At 36.0% G+C, this 11,558-nt stretch overlaps 2 protein-coding genes and 1 non-coding gene across 3 annotated transcripts; 1 reads left to right on the forward strand and 2 right to left on the reverse strand.

Moving 5' to 3' along the window:
* Positions 1-336: 336 nt before the first annotated feature.
* On the reverse strand, positions 337-1,085 carry LOC126657343 (uncharacterized). Its single transcript, XM_050352015.1, has 2 exons — positions 966-1,085; positions 337-885 (listed from the first exon to the last, which is right to left on the reverse strand). Exons 1-2 carry the CDS (start codon positions 1,056-1,058, stop codon positions 391-393), a joined length of 588 nt encoding a protein of 195 aa, XP_050207972.1. The 5' UTR covers positions 1,059-1,085; the 3' UTR covers positions 337-390.
* A 5,595-nt stretch (positions 1,086-6,680) lies between these two features.
* LOC126658994 (small nucleolar RNA snoR137) lies at positions 6,681-6,816 on the forward strand. Its single transcript, XR_007634557.1, has one exon. It is a non-coding gene; the product is annotated as a small nucleolar RNA snoR137 (small nucleolar RNA).
* Positions 6,817-7,165: 349 nt separating this feature from the next.
* On the reverse strand, positions 7,166-10,357 carry LOC126655390 (protein SIEVE ELEMENT OCCLUSION B-like). The gene is made up of 7 exons (XM_050349567.2): positions 10,069-10,357; positions 9,866-9,976; positions 9,160-9,608; positions 8,940-9,049; positions 8,710-8,852; positions 8,119-8,607; positions 7,166-8,018 (listed from the first exon to the last, which is right to left on the reverse strand). The coding sequence occupies exons 1-7, from the start codon at positions 10,273-10,275 to the stop codon at positions 7,386-7,388; spliced, it is 2,142 nt and encodes a 713-aa protein (XP_050205524.1). The 5' UTR covers positions 10,276-10,357; the 3' UTR covers positions 7,166-7,385.
* Between the last annotated feature and the right edge of the window lie 1,201 nt (positions 10,358-11,558).

Below are 11,558 nucleotides of genomic sequence, written 5' to 3' on the forward strand. Positions count from 1 at the left end.
TGAGAAAGTATTATCAATAAATTCATGGCTTGTACTTATTTCCATTTTTGAAATAAAAGGCGATTTGGCGAAACAAATCTTATAGGCTCGCTCGAGACCTAATACATACAATTTAACAAGAGTCGTTTGAATCTTAGTTAAAAAATAATTTAGACTCGTCCGAGTCAAATAAATAAAAGGATCCATTCGGACCTACAAATAAATTACACCAGCAGAAGTTTAGATTAACTTCTCAAAATAACAAACGAGTTTAGATTAACTCTACAACTAAAGAAAAGCAATGGTCAAAAGATCATTATATTAACAGGAGCAAAATTACAAAGGATCCGCCTACGATCCAATACAAAAATAAGGCAAAAGCAAAAAATACAAAAAAGAAGAAAATAAAAATTAAGCCTTCTTCAGAGCATCTTGCTTCTGCTTATCAAGCTTCGCCTTCACCTCCTTCGCCAAAGAAGCAGGATCCAACTGATTGACTCCAGAAAGATCGACGCCTGGATTCTGCTCCCGCAGCTTTGCCCCGATCGCCAACCGGTACTGAGTCATGACTTGGGAATAAAAGCTCCCAGAGTCACCCAATCGCCGGCGGAGACGCTCCTCTTCTTTCTTCAGATCATCCCTCTCCTTAGTGAGAGCACCTGAAGAAGACTGTAGAGACTCGACTTCCTCGGACAAAGTTCGAACCCGAGCCTCTAAAGCGGAAATCTCCCGAGTCTTGGTAGATACGGAGGACCTCAGCTGTTGGATCAGACCAGTCGCCTCGCCAGCCTCCTCCTCCATCTTTTGTTTCTCGGAGAGCCAGGATTCGGAATCTCTCTGGAGCTTCTTCAATTGATCCACCGCATCCCTTCGGCGGCGCTCCAAAACAGCGATGGACTGGACCACCTGCGAAAGAAAACAACAAATAAGAAAAACAAAAGAAAAAAGAGCAAACAAATCATAATATAAAAAAGAAAGAAGCATACCGAAAAACCGCCGAGACAGGCGAACTCAGCCAAATTATCGCCATGTTCGCGATCAATGGACTCAATGTCCTCTTTTATCATAATATTCTCCATGCAAGCATGAAGAATGGCGACATTTGAAAGACGAGGCGGATTTTGCGCGTCCGTCCAAGCAGCAAACCGAGGTGCCTCCTCAATAGACACCCCAGAAGATTTCTTCTTCTTGGGACGCTTGGTAGAAGCTCCAGCCTGGTCCTCAGCAGGACGCTTCTGGCCGGCGGTAGGCAACCCCTTCAGAGAAGGACCTGACTCCTTCGAAGGAAGCAGAGGCGACTCGGAAGTCGCAGCAGGAACTTGATCGCCAGAAGCAGGATCAAGATCAGGATTCACCGAATCAGGCGTCGGATTCGGCACGGCGATTGTAGAGGGATTAGGAGCGCCGCTAGTCACCTCGCCCATATCTACAGTCATATCGACATGAAAATTGTCAAGCAAATGTTCAAGAGAAGTCGACATCCTACAAAACAAAAACATAACAACAAAAGATTAGAATAATACCTTCTAAAGGAAGACCCGCCAAAAGTATTTCACGGCGACTCAAATACTGTTCTAAAAGAACGCTGTACTTGGGCTTATCAAAACGACAATCCGACAGCAAAGACAGGGCGAAGTCCTTCTCCCCATCATCCAAATCAGGTACATTAGTAAGCGAAACCTTACTAGAAGTAAAACTCCGCGAAAAAGAGGAGAAAGAAGAGTGCTGAACCAAGAAAAACTTAGGGGTCCAACCCTTCAAAGAAGAAGGAAGACTAAAAAGAGATCGATTCGGTCGACCACCAGCAAAAATAAATTCCTCACCCTTTCGGCGGGAGAAAACATAAAAATAATTAAAAAGAGCAAGCGAAGGCTCCTGCATCCGAACCCTACACGATTCCATAAAAGAACAAAGAAGGCGAATCGCGTTCGGATGCAGTTGACCCAAAGGAACACCTAAATTATGACAGACCTCTACGATTAAAGACTCTAAGGGAAACCTAAGACCCGCTAAAAGCTGTTCGTGAAAAATTACTATCTTGGAAGGCGAATCGGTGCTAAGATTCGCCCGATACGATTTTGCCGGCCTCAGAATAACATACGACTCGGGAAAGCTAAATTCCTCGGCATAACCGAGTATCTGCTCTCTTGACAAGGAGCTCCGGGTATATTCTAGCTCGTCACGAGCACCCTTCGCCCCCTCAGTTACTTCTGACATTTTAAAATTTTTAAAATGGGGGGGAAACACGGAATGATGATGAAATTAAAACTCTAAAAGATCAAAAGAAAGGAAAAGAAGAAGAACAAGACGAAGAACAAGAAGAACAGAAGGAATAAAATGAAAACTGAAAAACTACCAAGAAATTAAATTAGAGAAAAGGTAAAATACCTCGCAAGCAAATACGCAGGATCAAAAGAAAGATAAGGAGCAACTTGAAAACGAGGAATCTTGACAGCAGAAGAAGAAAACCCACAGAAAGCTTGAAGAAATCGAAGGTTTAAGCAGTTGCAGAGAAAGCAAAGGTTAAAGAAGAAAGAAAATTGAAGAAAATGAACAATTATATAGCCTAAACCAAAGAAACTGAAAAGACGAGATCCCATAATTACAAATAAGGACCAACTAATAGCGCACGAAGACACTTGTCCTTCATCCAGTCATAACCCTCTACTGATGGACAACACGTGGCAACGCAGAATCTTACTAAAGATGAAACGTCGCCCACAAACATATGAAACGACTCGCCCGGAATATAAAACGACTCGCCCGTATAAAAGAACTCAGCTCCAAAAGAGCTAAAATCCACTAAGGCATAAATGCCAAACTACTTCAGCTCACTTGCGGGGGGGGCTAATGATGGATACCGAATCCTATTGTAAATATAATGGAGCCGAGTCGCAGGAGATCCACTCTCAGACGATACCGGACTCCCCCTGAAGACCGAAAGATATGAAGGAGATACCGAATCTCTAAGATTCGGTAACACGCTAATAAAGACCGAATCCCATATGATCCGCCAAGAGCGCGTCAGGTCCGGGATTCGGGTAAACGACTAAGTATGGAAATATTGTCCTATTCGGACACAAACACTACATATGGAAAGATAAGCTCTACTTTAGGAAGATAAGACTATTTAGGAAGACGTTCCTAAATAGGACTCTTATCAGATTAAGGTAGATCCCGACAAATCAGGAGAATATCTACGATACGGCCGAATCCCTACAAAGTAGGATTCACCTGCCTAATACAACTCTACTAGGTATATTCGATTACTATAAAAGGAGCACGAGGTATGCCTAGAATCACAATTACATTCATATACTCAAAACGCTGCTCAAAGCTCTAAACTGACTTTAGCATCGGAGAGTTAATCGGACAACCACCGTCCGGTTAGCTTCTACCCTGTTTTGCAGGTTCACTCACCGGTTCAGAAGGCAGACTCCATCAATTACCATGTTTTCCCTCTTTAATATTGACAAATGTTGATTTCAATTGTTTTAGCAAGTTTGCTTTAATTTCCTGAAACTCTTATTCTATAATTTTACTAAATTTTAAAGATCATCAAAATGTCATTTAAAGGTCAGCCGAATGTCAACCGAAATAAAGTGAAAATCAACCAGATATCAACCAAATGTCAACCAAATATCGACCAAATGATATTTGAGTTTTAGATTGAGTTTTTTCTATTAGTTTACCAATGTTTTTAAGTAATCATAAATCGACTCATGTCAACCTTATATTTTAAATGTACATTTATTATATTATCATGTGTTTATGTAATCTTAAATCAACTTGTAGTCAACTTTATATATATATATATATATATATATATATATTAATTTATCATGTGTTTAAGTAACCATAAATCAATTTATTATCAACTTTAAATTTTAAATAAACATTTTGTTATTTTAGCATGTGTTTATGTAATCATGAATCAACTCGTTATCAACTTTATATTTTAAATATATATTTATTAATTTATCAATTTTTTAAGTAACTGTAAATCAACTCATTGTCAACTTAAAAAATTTAATTTACATTAATTAGTTTATCGTGTAATCATGAATCAACTAGTTGTCAACTTTATATTTTAACTATACATTTATTAGTTTATCATGTGTTTAAGTAATTATAAATCAACTCATTGTAAACTTTAGATTTTAAATTTATTTTTATTAGTTTATTGTGTAATCAACTTTTTATTTTAAATATACATATATTAGTTTATCGTGTAATCAACTCGTTGTTAATTTTAAATTTTAAATATACATTTATTATTTTATCAAGTGTTTATATAATTATGAATCGACTTAAAATTTAAATTTTAAATGTAAATTTACTAGTTTATCATGTGTTTTTGTAACGATTAATCGACTCATCGTCAACTGTAGAATATTATACATAAATAGTGTTCATGCAACCATGAATCAACTCATTGTCAACTTTAAATTTTAAATATACATTTACTAGTTTATAATGTGTCTTTGTAATCATGAATCAACATATTATCAATTTTATATTTTAAATATATATTTATTAATTTATAATTTTTCTTCTCATCGGAGTTATTTCAAAAAGACTTGCCGTGGTAAGGAAGAAGGGGAGCGTTTTTGTAAACATGAATCAACTCATTGTCAACTTTATATTTTATAAGTTTTCTATAACCATAAATTCACTTATTGTCAATTTTATATTTTAAATAAAAAATTATTAGTTTATTATGTGTTTTTATAACCATAAGTCAATTTTTTTATCAAATTTATATTTTAAATATATATTTATTAGTTTATCATGTTTTTGTCTAAACATGAAAAACTTATATCAGTTTTACGTTTTAAAACATATATTAATTTATCATGTGTTTTTATAGTCATGAATTGTCTCATTGTTAACTCTATAATATATTTATTAGTTTTATTTGTGTTTATATAACCCCAAATCAATCCATTGTCAACTCGATATAAATTGTTTCATAAATTAATCAAACTTAAAATAACCCAAAAATAGATTAAAAACAAAACAATAGATCAAACATAAACACAAGCAGTTATAATCACAACACCACGAATTATTAATGATTACAAAAATCTACAAAAACACATAAGAATAACAATAATTACATACATAAATAAATAAATGAAAATCAAAATAAAAAACAGACCTACATAGTCTCCCTTAAAGAGGTAATTAGTATCAGGTGCATTCCCACCTATCCTAAAAAGCTTAATGAGATCATAGAACTGTCCATGAATATCGCCGCAAACAGTCACCGGACATTTGACTGCTGCACGTTCCATTCCTCTACTAGTAATCGCATAAAGTCTTCACCTCCACTTCCGGTAACGATTTTCACTCCATCAGGTTCTCGATCTGAAGGTCCGAATCCCCGTGCAATGACATCCTCTATCTTTGATCCTACGGTTCACACCAAAACGAGACAAAACCCACAAATTTGGAATTGCAAACAAGATTCCACTAATTATGAATTAACGCTCTGTATAAAAATGGAATCACTTTTGAAGATCTGTTTTTCATTCACATTTCTTTTTGCGTTTCTGTCTAAAAAAATAGAGAAAATGAACCAGACATTGAAAAGATGAAGATGCTAGTAGAATGAAGGTTGAAGACGATCAACAGCACTAGAGGATATCAACAGCTCCTCTTTCCTCACACACGATTTCATATGTAACTCCACTTTCTCCACGCAACAAGTTCTTTTTCCGATGAACTAACAATTCTTCAAACTGGTGATTTGATATGTTCTAACTATTAGGCGGCAGAGGCGACGGTGTTCATTGTAGTGGGAGTAGAACATAGGGCAGAGGAGTTGGAGGCGGTGGGACTGGATAGCTTGGTAGTGGTCTAGGAGTTGGTATCTCTAGAGGTGGTCGAAGTGTCGGCCGGAGGCTGCCGTAATGTTATTCTCAGCAGATATGTTGAGAAGGAGGGCATAAATGTCCTCTTTTAAAAGTAAGGAAGGGCAAAATAGTCTTATTTTAATAGCAAATCTCCGTGTTTTTGGATTTGAGATATTTATGAAAACCTAATTTTTTTATTGAGAGATTTCTGCATTTCTTTAATTGGTGATGTATTTGTGAAAACAAATAGACTATTTAGGAGATTTATGTACTTAGCCCTTCTAACTAATTTAAATGGGCTAGTTAGTTTTGTAAGAGACCTACCATAAGAGCCCATTGATCTTTCACCTTCAACACTTCATGGGCTCTGATTTCACTGAAAGAGAAAAATACATTGGGCCTAATATTCAACCAAAAGCCCAATACTAAACTCACATGCTTTATTTCCGATTAACACCAATGGCAGTTCCGTAATTATATACAAATTAAACATTACCGTCTCTATATAAATCAACTCCATCTCTATATTTTCTTCCGCTCAAATATACAGCAACAAACCCTAATTTCCTCCGCCGCCGTATCCTTAATCGCCGCTCATTAGTTGCTTTCTTTTTAATTTATTTATCGGCAGTTGCTTTCGATAGGCGTTGCGTTCTTTGAATGGCATTATACAATTTCCATAAGAACGTGTCAACGGAAGCATAAATCAAATGTTTTACATTACAATCCCTAAGAAGATTTAACGATCTTCTGGCATTCGAATCGCTGCGTTTTATTCAATACGGCGTAGCTTTAAGGGTTGGATTGTGTCATTTTGTTAATTTATTTATTGTTGAAAATTGTGTTGCTTCATATGGTGAACTCTTCCTTAATTAGTGGAAGAAATTCAAGTTTCCGAAGCATAAATTAAATTTTGCCAGTATTAAACAGCTCAATGAATTTTTTAATTTCATTGTGTTACCTGTCTCCTGGTATATTTTTTTAATTAAATTTTTTACATAGTTAGATCTAAAAATTGAATAAGTTATTTAATTGGCTCTGTTTGTGATTTGGTTGGTTCGGTTTAAGTTGAATTCAAATTAATTGATCTGTTCGTTTAAAATTAAATTCAAATTATTCATATTAAATTAATAAGATTTATTAACCTTATTTACTAATTTGCTTAAATTTTAGAAATGTATAACCTCATGAACTGAATTAATCCATTAATTGTTTTTTCGAATTCAATTAATCCATTAATTTTATTGGACTAATAGGGTTTTTTGATTGGACGAATCCATGCTTTAATCTTTATGAATTGAAATTAAAAAAAGGTTAATTCAGGTTAATTTAAATTTTGTACTATAGTTTTATTGAATTGAAATTATACATAAACAAAATGCTGAAGCATGAATTACATAAACAAAACGTTGGAACGTAAGTACTTACACGAACTGCAGAATCATAAGTACTTATTACACTTGCAAGAAATATAATGAACAAACAGAAGTACATATAAATCAGAAGGTAACTCAAAAGCAGCTTAGAGCAACAAATTGCCAGGCCTCATCAATCAGTACAGCAGCGATACATAATGAACTTTTCCATCGGACGGTTACACTCGGCGCAAACAACCTTGTCGGGAATACTTCCGGTAGTTCCCGGCAGAATCAACCTGTTGCAGTGATGCGGATTATGATGCCCGTGAAGATATTCTTGCAATGCAGGCACAAAACCAATCTCCTCAGCAATCTGTCTCCATGACTGAAAATCCTCAAAACTGTTTAGTATATCACCGCCTTTTGCTTTCGCCAATTGTCCTTCGGGACCTCCTCCTGATCCTTTGCTGATCACAGCCCATCCCTGATCGCTTCCGTCGAAGCTTAGCATCGTTACGATCTCTTGCATTATCGGGTCGTTCTCCACTGTCCTGTTTTGTTGTACCTTGGAATGCCACATGCTTTCTAGTCTTACCCAAAAGAACCATATTAGTGTAAGATCTTGAAGTACATGACTCAGATTCTCGTTTTGAATGATTATGTTGTTTTTCCTGACAGTCTCCCTCGGATTGCTCTTTCCGACATATAGCATCTCTAACTGGATGCCTGCAGCTCGTGCTACTGCGTCTGCTGTTACGGTGAATTTGCGGATCCAATCTATGTCCTCTCCTCCATACAAGCATATGTGCTTACCTTGTTGTATCTGTAATGCCAAAACATGTCATAAGTACGGAAACAGAAATGCTGAAACGAGAAATTTTGAAACATGAAATGCTGAAACGTAGGACTCGAGATATAATTACCCAGAGGGGGATGTTTGGATCAATGGCATCCGCTAATAAATCAATTCTCCAGCTTTCCTCTTTCCAGAGCGCTTCCTCGCGGAAGCTAGTGAAAGGGAAAGCTGCGCTACCCCAAATCCACATCATGTGAATAGCATTTTGATTCACAACTTTTTGATGGTCCAACACGACCAGCAATGGTTTCTTGTTGAATTTCCAGACCTCCTTGATGTATCTAATAACCGCTGGGTCGAGCAGCGAAGGGTGATAGACCGAATACCATGGCATCAATGACTGGAGAGCGTCAAATTGGCTCTGTTTTACATCATTCCACGCTGATGACCGGTCCACCACGGGTAGCCACACTACCTCGTATTGACTCTCGGTCCTCGCAGGATGCTGCCTAGCTTCAGTATACATTTGTTCGAGCATTGAAAGCTCTTCATGAGGTAAATCAAGGTCTGAAATGTATAGCAGAACATTTTTCCTCCGAAGCACATCGAGATTAACCTGAAACAAGCAAAAAGAAAGTTCAGAAATTCGACTTTTTCACATTCTGATATTACATAATTACATCAGAAACTAAAAAAATAGTGGAATATGTAATCAAACCCTTCTTTTGGTGTGACCATCATAAAGTGGTAATTGATCATCCTTAGCATAAATCAGAGCTCTAAGAATCTTCATGTTATCAACATGGCTCGTTTCGAAAAGGCGTATCAGCGTCTGATATGCTTCTATATGCCTTTTCTCATCTGTATAATTCAAATTTCTCACTTCTCATCTTATGGTAACATTTAAATTCCTGCAAATTTGAACGGCAGATATGATATAGAACTCACCGATTATATGGTAACATTGAGTGAGCTGCTTCATGAGATGTTCATGAATACTTTGGACCTTATGTGCCAAGCTTGATAGCTCCCAAGCTTCTGTTGTTGATGCTATGTACCTGCAATTAGAGGTAGAATCTTAGTCGTTTATTGTCTATATACGTCCCGTTGGTTTGATTCGACTTAAACCGAATGCACACCCCTAAAATGTAGAGAGCTAGAAACATACTCATGACCCATGCCAATGAGTCCAATAATCTGAGAGGCACAAGCCACAATACTCCTGATGGTCCAGTAAGTAGCAGTAGGAATATGAGCAGTAGCAATTAACATTTCGGGAACATCATGACTGATATACTGAGACGGTAGCTCCTTAAACTCCACAATGCATTTTGCAACATCTAAACTAGCCTTCATCAGGCTGTTCAGCGCCTCGAACTTCGGTTTCAACGCGTCGGAGCGCTCAAGTATGTCGGGCAACTGCTTCAGAAGAGCAACAGATTTTGCCAGAGGATTGGTTAGGTAAAGCTGAGCTACTAGCAAGAATTCTCCGTAGTTCACTGCAAAAGCTGATAAGGCTAGCACAATTTTTGCATCCCATGAGTAGCTTGATAGCACATTGAATATTGAGAGTGTTGTAGAATGAGCATCTCCACCGCCAGAACACTTGCAGGATAGCTGCAAAAAATTTTGTAACCAAATCAGTATTGTAATTTGGTTCAGTTTGCACTAATAATGTTCAAAACCAAACAAAATTGAATTTTCAAGGAATAAAAAGAATTCAAACCAAACCAAACTAGCCGGTTAGTTTACTTTTTATTCGGTTATTAGTTCAGTTTACTTCATCCATTTTTTTATAATATCAAACAAAACCAAATTTGTCGGTTCGCTTTATTTATTCGGTTTGGTTCAGTCTAGTGCTAGTAATTCTTTACCTCGCAGGATATTTTGTTGATAGTGTAAGACAGATATTCCAGCATTTCATAGAATCCATTTTGGAGATTTTTTTCATCCAATCCATCAATTTGTGGTTCCTGATGAGCTCCCTGCAGTTAAATCAGCTTAAAATTAAAATTAAGTAAAGCAAAAATATATAAAAAAGTTCTTGACTAAATGGACATAGTATAGCTTATTTTACTTGATGCTGAACAATGTGAGCAAATCCAGAGGGCATAGAAGCACGTTGAAAAACATCTTCAACCACATGAAGAAGAGGCTTAACGGCGAATTCGCGTCCGTCGGGAGAATGAGTAGCCTGAATTTGTTTCAGCATTGCATTATCATCCGACGATGAAAATTGGTGGCGCTCGCCTCTAGGGTTTAGTTTTCGGGGTACAATTTCCATTGCAAAATGAGGCAAAAGTGTAGCTTGTAGTACAAGAAATGACTTGTAGTAGAGAAAATTAGAAGTGAAGAGAAAATTTTGTGTGTTGGATTTAGTTTGGTCCAACCTTTATATAGTTGATGCAAATTGGAAAATGACTATTTAAAAAAGGGTTACGTACCTTGCTTCTGATTGGGTTTAAGAATTTTGGATAATGGATTAATTATTGTTTTGTAGCTTTTCTTTTTTTATAGCTAGAAATTGTTCCAAGATTCGGGATACAAGTGAGTTCATTGTCCCCACATTGTTATTCTTGAGAGTTTTAGGTTTGATTTTTCTTCCCCTATTTTAGAGTGATCAAACTAATGACTTTTAATCAATTCGGTTTGGTGATAAGTTTTATTTTAATAATATTTTTAGTTGGTTATCGATTCAATTTGAGCTTTGATTGAAATTAACTAAACCAAACGAACGTCAAATATTTTCTTTTTATAGTATCTTTATAATTTTTCCTTGTATTTTGTTGGTTTTAACTAAACTGGCCGAATTACCGACTTAATTGATTCGGTTTTAGAAAATTTTTCTCGGTCAATTCGGTTTCGCTTAAGGTATAATGTTCAGTTCGGTTTTGAGTATTCAGTGACTGAACCAACCAAATACTCACTCCTATCCTATTGTAATAAAAAAAAAAATAGGTTTATGAAAAAAGTGATTTCATTGCATTGTCCCATTAATTTATGGTACAAGCAATTTTGCATCATCAAAAGGAAAAGTTACGAAGGACTTTAATTGATTAGATGCTAAGTGTTTCCACAAATTTCCCCATCATCTTTAAGTTAATTGGTTCGTGTTGAGATTTCAGTATTGCGTAATAGTTTTGGAAGAATTGATAAAAAAAAGCGCTAAAAATAATGAGTTATAGCTCAAATGTATAAGTGCCGAGCAACAAACTGTCAGGTCAACACTCTCCCTCTCAAACTATAAAAAAAAAAACAAATTAGCATGAGCATTCAGTCGGTCCAGTTAAAATCGAATCCAAATTATTTATGTTAAATTAATATATGGACCTCTTTCTGTTGTTGCCATCGGTTTTCCAGGCTTCATATGTAACTAAATTGCTGAAATTTACAAAATACGACCGAATTAGTCGTTTAATTCAGTTAAATTGACAAAAATAATAATCAATTAAACTGATAAAAACAATATTTTGTTTAATTCAGGTTAGTTGATTTTTTTAAAAATTAGCCTTCAACGAATTGAAATTTTTCATAAACTGAAGCGGCTGAATTATTGAATGAATGAAA

This window comes from Mercurialis annua, linkage group LG7 (assembly GCF_937616625.2).
Source record: "Mercurialis annua linkage group LG7, ddMerAnnu1.2, whole genome shotgun sequence".
Lineage (NCBI taxonomy): Eukaryota > Viridiplantae > Streptophyta > Magnoliopsida > Malpighiales > Euphorbiaceae > Mercurialis > Mercurialis annua.